Source organism: Garra rufa, chromosome 5, assembly GCF_049309525.1.
Source record: "Garra rufa chromosome 5, GarRuf1.0, whole genome shotgun sequence".
NCBI lineage: Eukaryota > Metazoa > Chordata > Actinopteri > Cypriniformes > Cyprinidae > Garra > Garra rufa.
Genome location: NC_133365.1, coordinates 24,697,712 through 24,721,276, shown reverse-complemented (window position 1 = coordinate 24,721,276; position 23,565 = coordinate 24,697,712). Strand labels below are relative to the sequence as shown.

The following is a 23,565-nucleotide window of genomic DNA, read 5'->3' as shown; positions in this document are numbered from 1 at the left end:
TACCACACATTAAGTGACATGTGATCCAAGAATCATTACGTCATCTGTGACGCGAGTACCCATCACTACACTATTTCGCTTTTCTAGTGGGCGAAAGCAGAACTCACTTCATAATTGGCGTCCCTAGGTGGACCAAGTTAAAATGAGATGAGTCTCCTGTAAAATTCACTACATAATTGGCGTCCCTGGGTGGGCTAGCTTAGAATGAAATGAGCCTCCTGTTTTATCAACTCAAGTCAATACACTAAAGATAACAATAGAAGTAACTTTAGCAGGCAACTAAGTCTTTCACTGAGTCAAAAACCAATTGCATAGCAAGAGTGTTTTCCTCTAAGCCTGATTGATAGTTTCCCTGCTGAACTTTGGTACAATTTATGAATAGGATTTGTTGCAAAGTGTATAGAATTGTGATTTTTATTGCTGCATAGAACTTGCAGATATTTTTCCCAAAATTGTTGTTAGCCCAGTTGTAATTGTTGATTATAACTAATTGCTACTAGAAATATAGCATAGAGTTTCCACCTTGTAAGTCTATTATAGTTTCTAGAATTCTCTTTTTATGTGATCCTGTCAGGTAAGGGTAACGCCCTCTGACAATCTATAGACGCATGCTAGAATTCGCACCCCTTGTCTGTGTGTGACATTCGTTGTCCTAATAGCTCAGAGCTGCTCACACTTGTGGTGAACTTTAAGAGCTAACTAATACAGGTGGTGTATTTATTTATTATATACATACACACAAGTATTTATATACTAAATAAATATGGCTGACTTGACCACTGAAGCAGTGAACCAGGCCTTAAAGGGCGCTTCACTATTAAAGCTTCTATCCAGCCTAGCACTAAACTGGCCTATCCAACCAAACCAGGCCATAGACAAATTAACCCTTACCCATGACCAGAATAAAGATAGGGATTTAAAGTTTCAGGAACTCAAAAACGAGTTGGCTGAGTTGCGTAAGGACAATTTGAAGTTAAGAGCTAAAGTATGCAGATTGTCTTCAGATACTAAGTTCTTACAGTCTTTTACTGATAGTCAGGAAGTAGAGCTGAATAAGCTGAAAACTGACGTGGCCACTCTGCAAACAGAGTTGACCCATTCCCATAAAGACATGTCAGTACAGACAGAGAGATTAAGTGCAGTAAGTACTAATCTGAGTGAGACCAAAGCTGAGTTAAGGTCAGCATTGCTTGAAATTTCTGAGCTGAAAAGGCAACAAGAAATTAGACGCAAGAATTGTGATATGCTCACGCAACAATCTTCTAACTCGAACGTTACTCAAGTCCAGCACAGGGAACAGTTGAGTAGAGTACGAGCTGAAGCTTCAGCTAGAACATCTGTGTTAGCAAACAAAGATGGCATTGCAGAACAGAGATGTGAAGTAATAGGAACAAGGATGAGTGAATTGGAAAAACGCAGGCACCTCCCCCACAAGCAACCTGAACCACAGAATATGCATACCCACTCCACCAGTTCAGCTGTGAGGGAACCCCTGGTGAATCTTTCACAGGGACAGTCTTACCAGGAAAATGGTTATTTTACAGCCCCTAACAGCCTCACCATGAGTGCTGATTTCACTCACTCCTATAATGCAGCTTCTAACTCCACCCTAGGTAGAAAAGCTAGCTATTCCTTACCTGAGTCTCCTAGCACACAGCCATCTAGAGACAGCCGCCTGCATATTCTTAGAGAATTAGCACGTGACATAGATGTGTTTAACCCTGAGACTTCTAACAACATAGAGTTGTATTTAAAGGATGTTAATGCAGCGTTGACTTACTTCCCTGAGGCAAGTATGGCTGACAAAGTCTTTCTTCTGAGAAAGACCACCACACGAACCGTCCATGGTTTCATAGAGAGACAGAGCCCAGCTATCGCTAACAATTATGACGAATTGTGTAAAGCCCTTCTGTCAGAATATACTCTGTATCAGAACCCATCTGCCTCTCGTTTCTCAGCTTTCCAAATCAAGCAAGGCCGTCATGAATCTCCCAGAGAGTACTATGAGCGCTTGAGGAAAATGTATTTTGCTGGCAGAGATGACCCCAGGGCAGAGGAGGATGTCATGTTTAAGAGTTTGTTTGTGAGTAATCTGTACCCCACTGTTAGAAAACCACTCATACTCCTGGTAGATGTTGACCGTATGTCTGCAGGAGAACTGAGGCAGCTTGCAGTGCGAGCATGGGACAGTGAGAGGGTAAGCACAAACAGGAAAGACAGAGAGCCAGACACATCTGTGCTCAAATCAGGAAATGACTGTAAGGCTCCCCTGCAAATGGAAGTGTCAGAACTTCCCAGGAACAGGTTTGTCCATTCCAGCAATCTCCAGCAGAACAGCCAGAGCCCTAGGTTCTCAGGTTACAGGGGACATAACAGTCACAGACATGCCCCCAGAAAGGAGAGCAGGCAGTGGGAGGACAGAGAGCAAAGACAGAAGAAGGGTAGAGATGGCTATGAGAATGGCCACAAACATTGTAGTAATTACAGAAGTAGGAAATCTAGAGGAGCTGATAGTAAGGATGCTGAGAACTTAGCAGAGATCCAGCACCTACTTCGTAAAGCCCTCAAAGACCTCAAGTCAGAGGAGAATACCTCCACTGACAGACACCTGGTCTTCTCAGCATAACCAGGTTGGGGCCCCTCCCCCTCCACCTAACATCAGAGTGTTGACAAGAGACATGGGGAAAGGGGGGTACCCCATAGTTGAACAAGGTCTATCCGTGTCAGCAGACACCCAGTCCTTGTATCACACAAGACATCACCTTCAACCAAGGAAGGGTTCTTTACTTTCCACTTCAGTTTGTTTCTAGTTTAGACTTTTCAGTCAGTGTCTATAACCTACAAGGTTATAATTTTGTATGCCCATGACAATCCCTTTGGATGTCAGGTAAAGGGGGGTCAAGCCCCTATGAGACTACTGATCAACTAGTTTACTTGCCACATGTAAAGTAAAACATTGCAGATCACAGTCAGTGTTGTTCTAATTTGTTGTTGTCAGTTCTAACCAATCTCCCTTATAAGGCATCCTTCCAAAGAGAACTATAGTTGATTGGACCTGTGAGGCAGCCCTCTAGAGGCAGCTGCAGATTTTTGACAGAACACTCAAATTTACAACCTCCACTGCTGGTCAATATACAGCCCCTTGAGCCGCACCATTCACTGGGTAGCCAGGATAATGAATGTCATACAACATGACCACTCTCATTAATTGGTCTGTATATTAATGCAATATATACTTATGATTTGAGTGAGCTTTGCTCCCAATAATTAGACAATATAAACAATCTTGTCATTTGTGGTACCAAGCGAACAAGTTGAGGATTCTCTATTCAGGCATTGCAAGGAACTATGTAAACATTGCAGGTGCACGTAGCTTACAGCTTCAAGAGTGCCATACCAAATTATGTCAATCCAGACATTTAAGGAATTGGTTTCCTGCTAAATCTGCCCAAACAGTTTTGATGTTTACTCTTACCTTGATACTTCTTTAGAGATTTTAAACATAGCCTTTAATTATCTTTAGGACAATTTTTCCTTACACCTATAAGAACCTTCTCCAGAATACTTCTAACCTGTTTAGAAATGATTCTCATGACCCACTTATTTAGTTAATTTAGCTCTATATAGAACATATTGAGCCAAATTGTACTTGAATGCCAATGGTCAGATGGAGGAGGTGGGGTGTGTGTGTTTTGTTCCTGCTGTTCCTTTTAGTGCATCGCCCAGATCAACGACTTCAGGTCCTCGATCAAGCCGATCAGGGGGGGATGTAGTGGACCACGCATTCCAGGGCCCAGTTTATGGCGAGGGCCCCTCCCTGGCCACAATAGTGGACAAAGGTTTGCTACATTTTGATTGGATCTTGGTGGACTAACATAAGCAAACTGTCCAACGCCATCAGATAAGGATGCCAGGACAACTGCCAGACACCTCTTAGAGGGCAAGAAGAGACCTTTGGGACAAAAACCCAGGAAGAACAGAACTTCCTATTGGTCAAGACGCAGTTTCTGCCCTTCACCCACCTTGATACTGTTTCCAGCACAACCAGTGGAAGAATTCACCGCTACCGGACTGCTCAATCAACCACAGAGAACGTAAATATCACTTCCAATCCTCTTCCAGAGACCTTGGCATTGTTGTGTACTATCAGTATATGATTTTTCTAATTTACATTAGATATTGTATAGCTGATTGCAGTTGATAACAAATAATAGCTCATTTATTTGTTTGATGCAAAATAAGGTTCTTCACCTTATTTGTTTCAGAGTAGCAACAGTTTATCTTTCCATAAGATAACATAGCTATGACATAGTAACACCCAACTGAATCACATTTTATGCATCTTATGCACTTTATTCCTTTTGCATTTATTGTATTCATTTAATAGTTGATTACTCTTGTCTATCATTTGTTAATAAATTTATTTTATTATACTTGTGTCTTCCTTGTGTTGATAATACAGTGAGAGGTTCTACAAGCTAGATATCCCACCAATCTTTCTTATGTGATGTACTCATTACCACACATTAAGTGACATGTGATCCAAGAATCATTATGTCATCTGTGACGCGAGTACCCATCACTACACTATTTCGCTTTTCTAGTGGGCGAAAGCAGAACTCACTTCATAATTGGCGTCCCTAGGTGGACCAAGTTAAAATGAGATGAGTCTCCTGTAAAATTCACTACAATTTTTTTAAAGAAATTAATTAATTAAAAGTTAAAGGTTGTATCAGCGATTTCTAGCCTAAAACATAAAGTGTCAATTTCAGCTGACCTTTCTTCACGATCCGCTCGCTGCTTGCCCCATTAAATTGTCTGTGAAAAAAACGCGTCTCTCTGGTCAGCCTAGGGTCCGAGATATGCCAAAAAAAAACAATCGGCACTACCAACCTTTCCACACATAAACAAACAGTGTTCCAACCAATCAGCGTCAGGGGTTTGGTGTTGTGGACTTTCCTACTGGTGCAGGGATGTGAGGGAGGCGGAGCGAAAGTCCACAACACCAAACCCCTGACGCTGATTGGTTGGAACACTGTTTGTTTATCTGTGGAAAGGTTGGTAGTGCCGATTGTTTTTTTGGCATATCTCGGACCCTAGGCTGACCAGAGAGACGCGGTTTTTTCACAGACAATTTATGGGGCAGGCAGCGAGCGGATCGTGATGAAAGGTCAGCTGAATTTGACACTTTATGTTTCAGGCTAGAAATCGCTGATACAACCTTTAATGTTTTTGAACTTTCTATACATCAAAGAAACCTGGGGCCATATTCACAAAACATCTTATCTTACCATTATGAGTTCTTAGGTAAGAGTTTCATCTTAAAACACATTCACAAAGCTACTGAGAGCATATTTTACTAAGCAACGGGGAGAAACCTTAAACAATAAGCAATGGCAGGGCTTTAGAGTTGTTTGTGATTTGGTCTTAGTGATTTGGGAGTCCTCTTAACTTAGTCCTTATTTAAAATTAAATTCCTATAAAGTCATTATATTAGGACAGACATGTCCTAATGACATGAGTTTCTTCTAAACCAGCAAGTTAAGACCTACTTTTAGCCTTAAGATGTTTTGTGAATATGGGCCCTGAAAAACAATGGATCATAGTTTCCCTAAAAATATTGCAGCACAACTGTTTCCAACATTGGTAATAACAAGAGGCGTTTCTTGGGCATAAAATTAACATATCAGAATTATTTCTAAAAAGCAAATTCAGCTTTGCCATTACATTTAATTTGCAATAATATTACTGTTTTGTTTGATTATTATTAAATGTTTAAAAGCTTTGCAGACAAACGCATACATATAAATGGTGTCTACATACTGTATGAATAATGAAGGGTGTTCAATTTGAATTTGAAGATAAATTATACAAAAAAAATGTTTTCATTGAATAATTCCCATAATGGCATTTGTATTATTTCCTAGCTTTGACTTCAGTATTTTTTCAAAATTGTGAAGAATAGTCATAATAAAGAAAAGTAAATGACGTGTCCAAACTTTTGACTGATAGCGTGTTTACTTTTGACAATTACTTAACAATCAGGGATGACAAAGGCTGTTGTTCAGTTTTAGCTGTCTGCATATATATATATATATATATATATATATATATATATATATATATGTGTGTTTGTGTTTATGAGAGACACGTGAGCCCCACCTGTCGGTCTTTGTGCCCCACCTGTCCTGTACGGGAGTCTGTGACCTCCTTGTACAGGCTGATGTCCAGGTAGTAGCCACTTTCATTGGTCAGGAAGAGGCGGATGGGGATCTGTTTGCCAGTTGGTGTCAGCCGGATGTTGATCTTTAGCTCGGCTTGGAGCACGCGGAGCTTCCACAGACGACTGCCGTAGCGCATGACCATGGAACGCACAGATTCTTCAATCTAATGAGAACACAAGTGTTCAAAACACATGCAGATAGGTACTTCCCTAAAAGCTAAAATCCGCTAAAACTCATTAAAACCTTAGAAGGGTCCATGATGACGGTTGGGACGAAATTGAGGAAGATGTGATTGCAGTCGGTCCGCACTGTGGTGTTGTTGAAGGCTACTTCCAGCTCATCCATGGCCTCCAGCAGCAAACGTTCTGCCTCGTTGTGCAGATACTCAAATGAAGCTTCCTACACGACAGGAAACCATAGAGTGTCACATATGTAACCAAGTTTATGGATGCAAACACAGACCACAGAGATGCTCCTACCTTGGTGACCAAGTCCGAGTGGCGGATGATGGCACGTACAAAGAAGCGGTAATCTGTGACCTCAGTGCCCACCTCCACACGGGCGGCTCCCAAGTACAGGTGCATCTTATGGTTGGCACAGGGGATGGCCGTCAGTGCAAAGTTACGCATGCGGTTGAGCTCCAGCTGGAAAGCCAAGGCAGGTTCCAAGTGCCTGTAGATACGGTCCTCCTCAAACTGGAGGAAAAAAAAAAAAAAAAAAAAAATTTTACAAAATTGACAAAAACTTCCTTTTTTTAGTCAAAATTATAGATCAAAAGTAGTCTTGTTTTTCTGAGGTTTAAAGGAAAATACTTATAATTTTCTAAAATATACAGTCAAACCAACAATTATTCAGACACCATTTTATTACTAGCGGGTGCAGGACACTATAGTTCATTTATGTAAGTGAGGAAAGCAAAATGAGGTGACTGCGACATATTATTCCCAAAGATTCTTCATACAGTGGACTACCAGTAAAGTTAATAAAAATTTGGGACCAAAAATTATTCAGACACTTTGACCTTACTATGTTTTGCTTAAGTGTTTTTTCTTTAATTCTTTCGAAAAGTATTGATAGTTGTGTAAACATTGTCATACTAACAGTTAACACTTGAGTTCTTGTCATATTTTATTAACATTTTGTAAACTATAGTGAACAAACTGTGATAATGTGAGAAATGTTGAAGGTGTCTGAATAAATTTTGGTTTGACTGTATATATTAAATCACTTAATTTCATTCAGGAAGAACATTTAATATCATTTAAATATTTTTTGTAAGAGACAATTTTTTTGTTATCTTTCACAATACCATTTGTAGCTGCTATAGCAGAAATGCAAAATTACACAAAGATTTAGTTACATTAGTTAGCTAAGTATTAGTTTCTGCTGTGGAATCAAGAATTGTTTAATTTCAATTGTATCTAAAATGTTGATATCGTAGCAGCCTTATTTCCAACAGAAATATACTTGATATCACTATTGTTGAAAATAAGACTTATATAAAATTGATAATAGTCCTAATCATGTTTACAATATTTACAATCATTGCAATTACAATATTGACCAATGTTTACATTCATCATGATTTTTCCCATAATTGATCAACCCTAAAAAGAAGTTTGATCATGAAAAATCTGCATTTTACTACTACTAATAATAAAACAAGATTTAAATAAAATAGAAAATGGAATGAAATTGTTCGTTTTAAATGTAGAGAAAGTGAGTCTACAGGAGTAGAAACTGCCCGTGAGCTATAATAGCAGGCTAGATTTAGTAAATGTAGGTAATCACAGCTGCTAATGGATGTCATCCTTCTCAAATGAGACAAATAATTAAAAAGTTCATTAATGTAATGAGCTTTGCTGGAACCATTTTAGCAAACTATCAGGGCTGAAGGAAGCCAGAGAAACGCCATTGATCATGATGGAGTGACTTGCACAGCTAAGACAAGAATTGAAGGAATATAACAGCTTTTTTATTTTCCACCTCCTCATTTCCCCTCTGTATTTCCCCCCCAAACATAAAGCGGCTGATGAATTTAATGAACACTTGCATTTAAATGTGTTACAGTCTTTTACGCCTGTCACTGGTAATCTTGTGTAAAACATAACTCACCTTGTCTCGAGCCCGGAAAGTGAAAAATTTGGGGAATTCTCTCTGTGAAATAAAGATGTTAACCATTAACAGTGAAATAATATTGCATTCCGTACATGTCAACACCAATCTGGAAGACCAGACCAATATTAATAATACAGCACATTGTATTCTTCACTACAGGACATTTACAGAACTAAAACAGGTTTTGTACATTTCTAAGACTGAACAGTCTTATAATTAAGTCTGTATCTTAATTAAGAGACCATTAATAATGCCTCTGTTCCAAAACCTAGGAGTCAAAATGTTAATTTAAAAAAAAGACTCAATATTTTTAATAATATTCCATTTATACAATTTAATTCATAAAATATATAAATGTATATTCAATTACATTAAACAAATAATACTGACTTACAAAGCCATTTTTTCCTTTTTTGTTCAATTATTTAATTTCAGTGTTTATTTATCCATATTAAATTTTTCACTCAAGAACTGATTATTGGTGATTAATTTGATTTTTTAATCAGCGTATCATGCAATGAATTTGATTGCAGCTTTTGAATCAAATGAAAGCCCACATTTTCTTACATAAGAGAAGCTTACATAAGTCGTTAGTTTAGCAACATGCTTACATCCAAGACGGTGAACATAACCAAGAAATGTCAATCAGAAAAACAGTAAATTTCAATATATACTGAGAACCAATAAATTAAAATAGTTTAATTAAAATGTAACTGTGTGCACAATGCATTTTATATTTAGTATGTGAGTACTGTGTCATTAGCTTTGCAAAATGCTAATGTTAATTTTAACCAGAACCAACAGTGCGCTAAAGCCAAGTTTTACTGGTGTGTCCTGCATGACCTGTGTTAAACTCTATGTATCACTAGTATTTCAATTCAGTCTCTTGTGAGGTTCCATTTTGGTTAAGATTCTGCATAAAAAAGTAGCTGCCTATTTATAGTGTAGACAGTGAGGTACCTCCATAGGTTGTGGAACAGAGCCAACGTCTCAAACATTCCACAACTACTTACATGGAACCTCTGGTCCACCTCACAGTTGACTTGCTTCCTGAAATCCTGTTAATAATGGCGTCAAGAGCAAAAGGGAAAAGACACACATGCAGTGGGCGCACCAGATTTGAGATCAGTTACTAAAATTGCAGTTATTCAAATGAACATTCAACTGATTACAGATTATTTTGTTGAAATTCGATTGAGAAGGAGTGACAGAGCGGAAACATGCTCGAATGTCATTTCGAAAGCATACCTTCTGAGCGACCAGGAAGGTAAGTCTTCGGATGCCATGCTCAAACAGCAAAGATTTCTGTAGTAAAAATGATGTGAATGAAAATAAATGCACTGAGATTTAAAAACAAACATCTTAAAAGGTTGTATCAGCGATTTTAAGCCTGAAACATAAATTCAGCTGACCTTTCTTCACGATCCGCTCACTGCCTGCCCCATAAATCGACTGTAAAAAACCCGCGTCTCTCAAACAAACAGTGTTCCAACCAATCACCGTCAGGGGTTTGGTGTTGTGGACTTTCGCTCCACCTCCCTCACATCCCTGCACCAGTAGGAAAGTCCACAACACCAAACCCCTGACGGTGATTGGTTGGAACACTGTTTGTTTTTCTGTGGAATAGTTGATAGCACCGATTGTTTTTTTGGCATATCTCGGACCCTAGGCTGACCAGAGAGACGCGTTTTTTTTTTACAGTCGATTTATGGGGCAGGCAGCGAGCGGATCGTGAAGAAAGGTCAGCTGAATTTGACACTTTATGTTTCAGGCTTGAAATCGCTGATACAACCTTTAAAGCAAACCCAACTCTGTTTTACCTTAGACTGGGTAAACTCGCGGAACATGGCCGCCAGCCCATCATCATCAATGTCGCTATCCGTCTTTATGGCCACATTAAGGATGTGAATTGGCTCATCTTGAATGCTCTATAGTAAGACAAACAAAAACGTTATAAACTAGGGATAGAAAACAACGATTTTCCAAATCATACTGTAGCTTCATCTTATCAATCAAATTTAATATCTGATCTTATTTTCGTTTTTGATAGGTTCAGAGGATAAAATGTTTACCTTGTTGTCCTCTTCTCCATAGAGCACAGGGTTGCCCCCTTCAGGAAAGGTTGGAGTAGAAGGGGGTGAGTCTGAGAAGCAGCTCAACACATCCTTAATGTTCCTGTGATAAAAGTCACATTAGACATGCAACCAACAAATGTATGTAAACATTAAGAAAACTGCTATAAAAAGACATTAAAGGGATATTTCACCCAAAAATTAAAATTCTGTCATTGATTACTAACCTACTATCATGTCGTTCCAAACCCGCAAGACCTTCGCTCATCTTCAGAACACAAATTAAAATATTTTTAATGAGATCCGAGAGCTTTCTGACCCTGCCTAGACAGCAATGCAACTGACACATTCAAAGTCCAGAAAGGTAGTAAGGACATTGTTAAAATAGTCTATGTGACATCAGTAGTAGTTTTATGAAGTTACAAGAACACTTTTTTGTGTGCAAAGAAAATAAAAATAACAACATTATTTAACAATTTCTTCCGTGTCAGTCTTTGAAGCACAATCACAAAAGTACCCAACCACTGATGTCACATGGACTATTTTAACAATGTCCTTACTAGCTGTCTGGGCCGTTCAACGTTGTGGTTGCAATGCGGTCTACGCAGGGTCAGAAAGCTCTCGCATTTCATCAAAAATATCTTGATTTGTGTTCCAAAGATGAACAAAGGTCTTGCAGGTTTGTAATGACATGATTAATGACTGAAATTTCAATTTTTGTTAAACTAACCCTTTAAAACCACCATTCTCAATATGTCACACTACAGGTCTAAATGTATTTCTGATTGACACAAAAGAAGAGTGTGCTGGGGATCTAGCTGGCATTAGATATGTCATTTGATGAAGTTTTAATGCGGCACAACATGACAGTGGTGTTAACTTTATAATGACACTTACTAGTGTGGATGAAAAATCTAAAAAAGACTATTTTCAGATCTACTTCACCATTGTATTTATTCCGTGAATGAAAGTGTCCAACAACAGGGGGTAACAAAAATAAAGAAAGTAGTGTTTGGCGGGTTATGTCATCTCAGTATGTCCCCAAGAGAGACTTGTGATCTTATGTAGAACAAATCAGTCTAGCTTCAGACAATCTGGCTTCTTGTGAGTATTTTACAAAAAATTAAATATCTTATTTATGGATTTAACTTTTCGTGCAGATTGTGCAGAGTAAGACTAAGTTCATTTGATAAGAAAATAAAAAGAAGTAATTTAGACTTCATGTTTCCTGTACTAAACACCTTTCCAGTAACTTACTGTAGACACACACTAACCTGGTAAACTCCAGGAAGGAGCGGAAGGAAACCATGGCACCCATGCGTTGACAGGGCGGGGTAAAGGAGGTGTCCAGGAGCACATCACTAACGCTGGCCACGTGGACCATACCATAGTGGTTCAAGTTAGAGGAGAACGACATTCTGAGAGAACACACGTGCACAAACAAAAAGACATGTCATTAACCCAGCTGCATAGACCTAACATCTCAAAAGTGTGGCAGACCACCCCGGGAGAAAGATCAAATCATCACCATCACACATCGGTCTAGATCACAGGAGTGAATGGAAGCAGCATCGCCTCCTCACAAGCTGAATGTGAATGCACACTGATGTGTAAGATCTGGATGTTATAAAAGGGGCCACTTGTCCGGAGGCAATTAAACCAGATGTTAAAGGAAAAGTAAGTATGACTGAAACTTCACTGTATGGGTGAATTCATGCATTCACATTCATTTATTTCAACTCATAGTGGAAGTACAGGTTAGTACAGAATATTCCAGGTTAAATATAATCTAGCTGTAGCCTGCTGAGAATTACCATCATTTTTGGTCATCCCTCCATTTGTAAAAACATAAGATTACTCGAAGTTCAGATGCACCAAAATTGATAATATTACATTTTCATTCTGTTTTTCAAAATCAAAATTTGATTTGTGAAATTAACTGATAATTGTATTTTATTGACAGAGCTACTTTTTAGCTATGAAGCCCCACACTTGACACGAGGGGAAAAATTATATATTGTGACTACAATTTAGCTAAATTAAAACTAGAACAACATGGCCATAATTTTATTACAATAAGGGAATATAATAAGAAATTGTGGTTGCAACTGAACTAAAATCGGGGAACAAATTAATAAAATGTGGGAACTAATTTTTTATATCCAGAAGGAAAAAATATGCAATGACAGCCGGGGGGTGAAAACTTTTGAACAGAATGGAGATGTGTACATTTTTCTTATTTTGCCAAAATATCATTTTTTTTTTCATATAGTACGGACCTTCAGAGGCTACAGAAGATAGTTACATGTTTCCCAGAAGACAAAACAAGGTAGCTTTATCCTGACTTTCAAATTCAAAAAGTTTTCACCCCCTGCATTAAGAGCTGTATTAAGAGCTTAATGCATTGTTTTTTCCTTCTGAAGCTTTAGTGAGCATTTAAACTTTCTGTAATAGTTGCATACGAGTCCCTTAGTTGTCCTCAGTGTGAAAAGATGGATCTCAAAATCATACAGTCATTGTCGGAAAGTGTTCAAATACGCAAAAAAATGCTGGAAAACCAAAGAATTTGTGGGAACTGAAAAATTTCCCTGAAGAACAGCAGGCAGTTTATCTTTTCAGGACAAACAAGGAATTCATAAACAACTATCACTAAACAAAAAATTTAATAAGTGAATAATTTAGGTAACAACACAGTATTAAGAATCAAGGAGAAGTCAACTTTTGAACGGGGTCCCTTTTTATAAATTCAACTATTATTTTCTCTTGTGGCATATACGTAAACATCTTATGTGAAATATCTTATTCAAGTCAGTACTAGATAAAAAAAAAATTAACATGCATTTTGTATGATCCCTCTTATTTTGGTAAAATAATGAACATTTTGCAAATTCTGAAAAGGGGATGTAAACTTTTGTATTTTTAAAGTGTTAACATAAATGTTATATTAAAGCTGTAAAGTTCCAGATGGTCTCAATGTTACTTTGTGGTGCTGTGCACATTACAAGTGCATTATTATTATTAATACCTTTTTCCTGATTATACAAACTGAGGGACAAGAAGTCAAAAATGTTTTCCTGTGGTAAATGTCAATATGCCATAAGTGCTATTGATCTTAAGTTACATTTAGCCCAGAATATTCCTTTAGTAAGACCCATAATTACAAGCTAAATCAGCAGATCTACCAGAAATGTTTTCAAAAAATTCAGGAGGTGACAAGTATCCTGTCCAATGTTAGTATCCACAGCAATATCTTACCCATTAAGACTAATTAAAAGATTCACACCCATTTATCATAAAAAAAATGGTGTGTTTAGATTAAACCCTGCAGTCTGTCCTGCTCTACCTGTCCTTACTCTCAGCAGAGTCACTAGCTGCCCCTGTGGCGGCACTAGCGTTAGCTGTGATATCTGGAAGTTTGTAGTCCTGTAGTGGGGTAGACAGTTTCCTGGGAGGACAATCACATTACACAAACATACATACAGCAGATTTAATCGCCACTATTATGTAGTTATTTCAAACCCAGTATGACGCCTAAACAATTTCACTTCACTTAACATATGAGAGCATCTTCATTCGCGTATGCACACACAATGATATCATTTCAGAGAGACCCACACACGTGTGTTGAGAGTGGTGCAATAAGCCATGCAAATTAGTTTATATTTACTGGGATCATCAGGATAAAGCTCCAATGAACAGCAGTTTTCATTAAAACACAAACTTATACACACATAATATCTGCAATCGTTTGATTCAAAATATTGAGAGGCACACAAAAGCTTTGATCATTAGATCCATTCAGTAGGGTGCGAATGCATTTCATCCAAGGTTGTTTAAATGTCTTTAAATATGAATTCAAATACATTTTTTATGCACTGGCTGTGTTTGAATACTCAAACAGAATAAATGAATATTCATGCAGTACTACTGCATGTTTCACTGACTACTACTTAAAATGCATGTGTTTGACCATGCTGTTTTTCTACTCTATTTCTACATTTTGTCTCTACATTTTGGTTTAGGGAAGAAAGAATGTGTACTATACCTGTTTAGAGTGGGGATGTTCCCTCTGCAATCAAACAACATTGATTACTGATTGGTTAGTGTCAGGCATCAATGGGAGGGGTCAGTCAGAGATCAGAAATGTGTGGCCCTTTCACATAACTGACAGATTCAATCTAATTTCAGTGCGCTTGATTTATGCGCATATTAACTTGGATTAGCAGACTGCTGCTAATGAGAAATGGCTCAATGACAATTGTGAAAAAGTTTAATTGAATTATACAAGTGTCTCAAATGAGTCTCAAGTGACTATTTGGAAGTGGTAAGTGCATAAGTGCGTAACAGACTGACTTTGTTAATTTAAAGGTAAATCTTATCAATAACACATCCAGGTCACATTTCTCCCAAAAAATCAAATGGATAATAAATTATATTTTGCTTAAAGAAAATGTTGTATGTTTTAGGAGCTTTGAAACTTTTTTTGCGCATTTTTTAATTATTAAAACTGCTTATTTAATCCCCTTTTCTCACTACAGCACCGTTTTGAATTAAAAACTATTACATGTTTTTATTAGAACAAAATTCCTGTATTAAAGTAATGAAAATCTATAACTTTGAGAATAACGTAAATTACTGATAGAATCAGAAGTAAAACGCATTACATAATGAGAATTGGGACGTGGGATTAATTATGGCACAATGCAAAATATCTTAAAGGTCCCAAAGTTACAGTACCCTTCATTTTTAATGCAGAAAATAGATGTGCAAAATTCACTAGCATTTTGATATTTAGTATGATTCACTATGATTTAGTATGATGATTCAGTATGATTTTAATACGCATAAATTGATAAAATGACAGTAAAGCCTTTTACATTGTTACAAAAAAATCTATTTCAAATAATTTTTTGTCCAATTGATCTATTCTATTCAAAGAATGAGGAAAAAAGTATCACATTTTTCATACAATATTAGGCATCACTATTTTTAACAGATAATAATAATAATAAGACAACTTACTTGAGCACTACATCAGTATATTAGAATGATTTCTGAAGGATCACGTAATTCTGAAGACTGGAGTAATGTCTGCTGAAAATTCAGCTTTTCCATCACAGAAATAAATTACATTTTAAAATATATGCTTTTTTTTTTTTTTTACATTAAAAAGTCACAGAGGCCCGGACCTCGGTGACCTCATGCTGTCTACGGGCCTGTTAAAATGATTTCTGAAGGATCATGTGACACTGAAGACTGGAGTAATGATGCTGAAAACTTAGCTTTGATCACAGAAATAAATTACATTTTAAAATATGTTAAAATAGAAAGCAGTTACTTTAAATAGTAAAAATATTTTACAATATTACTGCTTTTGCTGTATTTTGGATCAAATAAATGCAGGCTTGGTGAGAATTGTAATAAAACTACTGACCATAATATTAAAAAAATAAATGTTTTAATATCAGTGCATGTCTACATGAAATATAATTTATTATTTTTTTCCTATGATTTTAGGGCTTTAAAATTGTGACCAGGTCATGGTTTTGTGAGATTCATCCAGAACACTTCTAAACCAAGCCACACACTTCATAAACTACTACCCCTCCCTCACATGCAACAATTCAGCTTTTTTTAACATCGCAGTAAATGCAGCTAGAATCTTTTTTATGTACTTTAACGCAGTACAAAGCATAAGCCACTCAATTTACACAAGTCACAGGCAAATCAGCTGGAAAAGAACATGCTGGAAGCTAGGAGTATGGGGGTAAAAAATGTAAAATATGACTAAATGCAGAAAAAAAAAGGATGGCATGCACCAGAAGAGGCTACACTGAATCAGTTCACATGCATGAATCAGCAGAGAATAAAAGAAGAGCAAACAAAGCAAGCTGGTAGACAGCCAATCAAAACAATCGCTGAGCATGTCCTGTTGTTCGCATTCTCTAGTTTGTCATAGATCAGTGTCACCTGAAACACACGGATGTGGCCAGCACAGATGAGAGACACCTTAAAGATGAGCTTTTTATGGCCCTGTGATTCAGACCCTGTGTCACTAACTACTGCTTTTCTACTCCTACTTCATACAAACCTTCTAATCACAGCAGACGCTAAATCGGTGGCATGTGCACAGGTAGAGCATTTTAAAGATGTGAGGGGAAGTGACTGTGGTACAGTGGAGGAGAATTTGTGTTTAGTGTTTTGACATGCTCCTCCACAGTCCCAGCGAGGGGTTGGGAGGGATGGGGGAAGCAGGGGTGCAGTACATCATGAGATACCTGTTGGGGTGGGATGTGGGCAGCATGAACTGGAACTCCACGATGCAGGTGTTGTCCTTCAGCTGACGGTGCTGGACGCTGTTGAGTTCATAAGCGATGTAAGCTCTACGAACATACACCTGAGAAAAGCGTAAAGATAAGTTAGAAGCATGTTCTACATTTTATAAAGACAAAAATAAACACTTAATTGTTTTGATAAATATAAATTCACACAGACTTACCTCTAGAGCAGCCATCCGTACCACCTGATTACTGTGGTAAAAGAAATTCGGCAGCACATCAAAGATGGACGTCTCTGACAGGATCAGTTTCTAGAGAAAACCAAGAAAGGTATTAATAACACACATTGTTCTAGACAAAAATATTACACCTTTAATGTAAAGTGTACATTTCTGTGCCAGCAGAGGCATCAAATGAAACTTTAAGTAATACACTATTATAATTAAGTTTTGAGAAATATTTACTTTTTATTATGTTTTTAAAAGAAGTCTTGTATGTTCTAAATTTAGTCTGCATTTATTTATCCAAATTACAACAAAGTATTGAGATACTACACGTTGAAGTCAAAAGTTTACATACACCTTGCAGAATCCTCAAAATGTTAATTATTTTACCAATTATTTATGAGACCTGAAGGATTTAACTGTTCAGGACAAACAAGGGGCTTAAAAAAAACAAAACAAAAAAAAAAAACAGCTGTGTTTTTTTTGTGAATCATTCAGGTAACAACATAATATTAAAAATCAAGTGTATGTACTGTAACTTTTGAATAGGGTTATTTTTATAAATTAAACTATCATTTTACATTGTGGACTATAAATGTCTTTTATGTGAAATATCTTATTCAGGTCATATATTTTGGTAAAATAATTAACATTCTGAAGATCCTGCAAGGTGTATGTAAACTTTTGAATTCAACTGTATGTAGCATTATGAAAAACTATTACAATTTCCTATTTTAATAATATATTTTAAAATGTAATTTTAATAGCAGAATTTTCAACATCATTACTCCAGTCTTCAGTGTCACATGATCCTTCAGAAATCATTCTAATATGCTGATTTGGTGCCATTTATTGAAGTGATTTTTTTTTTCATTATCATGAATGCCACAGAATTCTTTTGAACTGCATTTATTTGATAGCATAGCTATAGTTGAATGAATCAAACAATAATGTCAATATTTAATGTAAATGTATACATTTTCATATTATTATTATTATTATTATTATTAAACTGACAGTTACAAAACAATTAGACGGCTTGTTTATTTTATATAACTATAATATTACATTACAAAACAATATGGTAAAGTGTGGAATATATGGAAATGTGGAAATATGGAAATATTCTACTTCCAGTCATTGCCACTGTAATTCCTTTTCAACATTTGTAGCCAATTCAATTCAAATTTCTTATAATTATCTAAAAGGGAGTTATTTCTTAAATATTTGGCAAAACCATGTCCAGCAGATGGCACTATAGATCGGACAACTCAGACACAGACATCCAGTATGCCCTACCTGCAAGTTTTCAATGCAGAACTGATGTCCGTACATGTCGATGGCGGATAGGAAGATGGACTCCACCTGATTGTGTCGTAGCTCGTATGATGGAAGGTGAGAGGCAATGAGAACTTGCCGTGCCCGCAGTGCCACCTTAGCATTAGTGGTCTTACTGAGCTGTGTGAGTTCTGTGAGGATGGCCATGAGCTCATCTGTTAGAGTGGGGTCTCGTCCACACAGCTGATCCTATAGAAAGAAGTTAGGGAGAAACGTTTTAATCATATGAGTGGACTTGAGTCCATAAATTCAAAACTAAATACAAAGATGTTTTTATTGCATCTCGACTGTTTTTACATTGTGTAATCATGCAAGACAAAAACAGCAACAACAAACACTGACATTTCCTAATAGTCTCTCTTTTTGAAAATTGTGACTGTGTACTTACAATTAACATGGTAACCAGACAGTTCTTCTTTGTGACCTTTGCATGAGAGAATATGTAGTTGAGCACATTGGACATGTCCCCTTTGTTTTCCTCTCGTAGTGCAAATACACACTTGTCGTAGTGACCTGATGATAATAATAATATACAAACATATACACAAATTAATAAAAAAATAATTATTACAAAGAAGAAAAAAAAACACCTACACTACCAGTCATAAGTTTTTGAACAGTAAGATTTGTAAGAAGTCTCTTCTGCTCACCAAGCCCTCAGTTATTTGTTTACTATTTAAAATAACTGTTTTTGAATATATATTTGAATATATTTTAAAAAGTAATTTATTCCTGTGATTTCAAACCAGAATTTTTAGCATCATTACACCACTCACATGATATTTCAGAAATCATTCTAATATTCCGATTTGCTGCTCAAAAAACATTTATTATTATTATTATGTTGAAAACAGATGAGCAGATTTTTTTTCAGGTTTCTTCTTTCTGATAAACAGAAAGTTCAGACGAACAGCATTTATCTGAAATAGAAATCTTTTGTAACATTAGAAATGTCTTTATCATCTTTTGATCAATTTAAAGCATCCTTGCTAAATAAAAGTATTAATTTCTATAATTTCTTCAAAAAAACATACTGACTTCAAGCTTTTGAATGTAGTGTATAATGTTACAAAAGCTTTTTATTTCAGATAAATGCTGATCTTTGGGTCTTTCTATTCATCAAAGAATCCTAAAAAAGTACTCAACCTTTTTAAATATTGATAATAATAATAATAATAATAATAATAATAATGTTACTTGAACAGCAAATCAGAATATTAGAATGATTTCTGAAGGATCATGTGACACTGGAGACTGGAGTAAGGTGCTAAAAATATAGGTTTGATCACAGGAATAAATTACATTTTAGAATTTATTTGAATAGAAAGCAGGTATTCTAAATAGTAAAAATATTTCACAATATTACTGCTTTTGTTTTATTGTGGATTAAATAAATGCAGTAAAAAAATCAAATAAATGCAAATAAAAACATTAAAAATCTTACTGTTCAAAAATATTTGGCTGGTAGTGTACAATATACAAAATAAAAAACAACAGCTGTTAATTCAAGGAAATAATAGAAAAAAATATTACAAAATGTATTAAATAAAATTTCTAAATAAATTATTTGATTTTATGTTTTTCCTTATTTATTAGCTTTTTTAATATTTCTATATTGCTTTAATTTTAGTATTTCAACTTAAACATATTTATTTCAGGTGGTTGTCAAAGCATTCTCATTCTCATTTAGGTTTTTCTAATATTTATATTTTTTCTTGTATTAAGTATTACAATGTAATTTCATAAATTTTCATACACACATTGAATCTTTTGTTTCTATTTGTGTTAAATATTTTAATATTAATTTATGACTTAACCCACCAGTATGAATAAATCAGTGTTACACTGCCATCCAGTGGTCACATGATAAAATAATTCAACATCCTAAGTTTCCAGTGACATCTCATCATTTATTGCCACACAAGATGCAGTCTTACCATGTTGAAATTGAACTTCCACTCTTAAATACTGCCTGAGGAGGTCCATCACCACTGCCTTCATATGTCCTCTGATGCCACTGCGGTACCTGGGTATACAAACACATGAGGTCCAGTTAACCTGTGTATCTTTGAATGCATGCAAGTTAATGTGTAGTTTGTTTGAATGATTGACTAACTTCTGAACCAGCTGTACAATACTCTGCGTGTTCATGAAGAAGACTTCTCTCTCTGACTTCCTGTTCAGCGTGGCAGCATGACTATCCAGTATATTGGCAATCTGACATGAAAATTTGACAAAATTTATAACAATGGTCACAGTCTCCTAGCTTCAGAAAGACAAACTCAAAAAAACAAAAACACAAGTAATACCTGCTGACTGGGAAACTGGCAGAGGACAGAGGTGATGTTGCTGGCATACTGAGCCATTTCTTTCTTGATGGCCTTCTCTACAGCAGGAGGGATACGGCCTGAAACGCTCGTCATGATGTCCTGAAGTTCCAGCAGGGGCAGAGAGGGGTCCCTCAAAGTCTTCATCAGACGCTCCACCCATTCTTTCAGCTTAAACACACATATACAAATGTTAAAGCCTATTCACACCAAGCATTTTTTGTGATATCTGACAAAACATGGACTTTCTTACCTTTCTTAAGAAGTAATAATGGCATATTCATTAATGAATCTAACATTGGTTATTATTATTATTAATATGAATAGCAAGAATATTGTTTCTTAAAACAATACATTATTGTAACATAGAATACAATACTTACTTGTTATATTACATTTTTAACTAGTTTGGTTTCTACTATTCTACCACCAACATAAACAGTCTCTCCTGCATTTTATATTTCACTATTTATTTATTTATTTATTTATTGTTAATATTTTTAATGAATGAAAATAAGGCAAAAATGATAAAATCTTGAAACTCCATGGCCATTTTTATAACAAACATTTTTCTAGCTATGCCTAGTTCTAAAATGTATTGTTGGGTAGAAACTGAGTAATTTTTTTTAATCATCAAGTAAATTATGAACAAGTTGAAAAGAGTGGGTTTTAAAAGAGTGAGAATCTTGAAAAACATTCAGCTCTTAAAACCTCTGGAATAGTAAAATTGAATTCATTAAAACTATTTTAACTATTGTTACACCTTTAAAGTTGTTGTGGACACTGGGGAGCCTTGGAGTCAAAACGTTTGAGAACCACTGCTATGAAGTCCATGTGGATGAAGAGCTTTATTGGTTACAGGTGTTTCGTTGTGTGTTTTCTCACCTTGGCACTGAAGAAGGGCTCTGGCAGGCAGTAGCCGTTCATAATGTGCACTAGGTGATCCAGAGTGCTGTGGAAGACTCTGTGAAGCTTTTCTCCCCTGAGAGCCACGGACTGAACGCTGGGTAATGTTCCTGTGAACAGCTCCGCCTGAAACAGACACACTCATTAGAAACACTAAACCACCTAAACCCTTCTCTAACTTCTGAAAGGGAACTTAAGTGAAAAGTGATACACATAATACATTTACCACATGTAACACATGCATGTACCTGCTGTACTCTGCTGGGGTCGTCCAGCTGCAGTTTGCCGATGATACAGCCCGGCTCCAGCACCGCACCTGCTCTCTTCACATAGTGAATACAGCCAGACTCAGAGGTGGTCAGGGTCATCACCATCTTCATCACCTAAAAGACACATACATAATGTTTAGGGCTGCAACTAACGATTATTTTGAACATCGATTAGTTGGCGATTATTTTTTCGACTAATCGATTAGTTGGCTTAATTTCCAATTTGATTTTATTTTTTTCAAAATCACACAATTTCACATTCTGAATGCTATGAAAACACAGTGCTTAACAATTTACAACAATTCACCTGTCATAATAAAGATAAAATACAAATATCTGAAGAAAAACACACTAACAAGCAGAAAATACAGTGTTTCTGCTATTTATTCTGCCGTGGCGGTGTTTAGTGTCCCGCCAACAGCAGCAGCAGCGAGCGCAAGTGCCTTCAGCAAAGTTCCACTTCAAATGCACGCAGAAAGGAGATAAACTAGTATTTTCTGAGTCAGTGTCGCAAAGATGTAGTTGACGATCCTAACTCGCCATCTGCTCACTGGACGCGCTTTTAAAGCCTAAATGCATCTTTATGGATTAGGCCTATAGCTAATGAAAGAGATTTGTTTTCGTTTTGAATTATTTCGTTTTATAGTAGTGAAGTAATAATTTAAAGTCAATTTATTACTCTTACATTTATGAGCAAAAATGAAGTTTCACATAGCGCTGGCGGCACCATGTCCTGCAAAAGCTTTCACTCTCTGCACAAACGATTGGATATGCGCCTATTAGTATACATTTATCTAGTTTAAACGATTAAACTAATATTGTGATATGCTTTAAGATTTTAAGGATTTTAATTTAAATCGTGATGACTTGAGAAGGCTAAATTGATCTGTTTGCCGCTGACCGCTTGGCCGTTACTTTAAAAAACGAAAACTTGAATTTCACAAACAAAACGTGTTCCAAATATATTTCTAAATTAACTTTATAAACTAAAGAAACAAAAATAAATGTAATTACTTTGCTATTAAAAACAGCAGCTGTGCAATGGGGAAGAAAAAGAGAACTCGGTCAGTAATTCTGATCAGCTGTCGAGGTTGTTAGGAATTTTTGCAACAAATGTTTGTTTAATAGCTTATTTAACACTTATTTAGGCTACTTTCATATTTAAATGTATTATTTTATTATTTTATGTATTGTGATTTTAGCGATTTGTAGGCTTCTTGTTCACCGACGGAATTGCTCAAATAAACACGCACGTTTGTGAACAATGTTTGAGCCTCATTTATTTATCTATAAAACACCGCACCACCGGTGGTGGTAAAAATCTGCCACCGTCACAGCCCTACAGTTCCTACCCTCCATAAATAGGTATGTGCACTACATGTTGTATTTAAATCTAAATTTAACATTCAAGGACAGATGTTTCAGATGTATTAATTGTCTTCCTGTCTGTGTTCTGTGTTCCTGTCTGACGCTCATTCAGTAAAGATTTAAACTTAACACAGACTGCCAGAATGGACTTTTATGCATAAATGGAAATTCTTGTGTGAATTTGTGACATTTACAGATAAGGATATGACCGTAAACTGAAAGTTTTCATGCTGAGGATGCAAACGGATCTCAAAGAGCCTCACAGGGCAAGCCATTACGCTATAAGCTTCAAGTTTAAAATAAGGAATTCTCATGTTTTGGGCAGCTAGGATCACATATCTCTCCTGCAGCATCTCAGTCTGTTTCCTCCACTATTTTTAGATGCATTTTCTCTATAGAAATGTGTCATTCAGTGCTGTAATTTGACGTGATCCTCTGAAG

General features: G+C 36.2%; 1 protein-coding gene across 10 annotated transcripts in view; it reads right to left on the bottom strand.

Annotated features, from left to right (window-relative positions):
- Positions 1-23,565, bottom strand: part of acaca (acetyl-CoA carboxylase alpha) — a 64,971-nt gene that overhangs the window by 13,040 nt on the left and 28,366 nt on the right. Inside the window, exons 18-37 of one of the 10 annotated variants that reach the window (XM_073839480.1) lie at positions 21,736-21,870; positions 21,467-21,613; positions 20,564-20,752; positions 20,371-20,471; positions 20,192-20,280; positions 18,643-18,767; positions 18,216-18,443; positions 16,914-17,003; positions 16,693-16,811; positions 14,460-14,483; positions 13,758-13,859; positions 11,689-11,832; positions 10,415-10,517; positions 10,163-10,270; positions 9,591-9,647; positions 9,356-9,400; positions 8,340-8,381; positions 6,704-6,919; positions 6,468-6,623; positions 6,163-6,387 (exon numbers count right to left, since the gene is read on the bottom strand). In XM_073839480.1, the coding sequence (XP_073695581.1) occupies positions 6,163-6,387; positions 6,468-6,623; positions 6,704-6,919; positions 8,340-8,381; positions 9,356-9,400; positions 9,591-9,647; positions 10,163-10,270; positions 10,415-10,517; positions 11,689-11,832; positions 13,758-13,859; positions 14,460-14,483; positions 16,693-16,811; positions 16,914-17,003; positions 18,216-18,443; positions 18,643-18,767; positions 20,192-20,280; positions 20,371-20,471; positions 20,564-20,752; positions 21,467-21,613; positions 21,736-21,870 (2,445 nt within the window). Of the gene's footprint in view, positions 1-6,162; positions 6,388-6,467; positions 6,624-6,703; positions 6,920-8,339; positions 8,382-9,355; positions 9,401-9,590; positions 9,648-10,162; positions 10,271-10,414; positions 10,518-11,688; positions 11,833-13,757; positions 13,860-14,459; positions 14,484-16,692; positions 16,812-16,913; positions 17,004-18,215; positions 18,444-18,642; positions 18,768-20,191; positions 20,281-20,370; positions 20,472-20,563; positions 20,753-21,466; positions 21,614-21,735; positions 21,871-23,565 lie in introns of those variants that run through there. The other 9 variants (XM_073839481.1, XM_073839482.1, XM_073839483.1 and 6 more) reach the window with 9 other exon arrangements.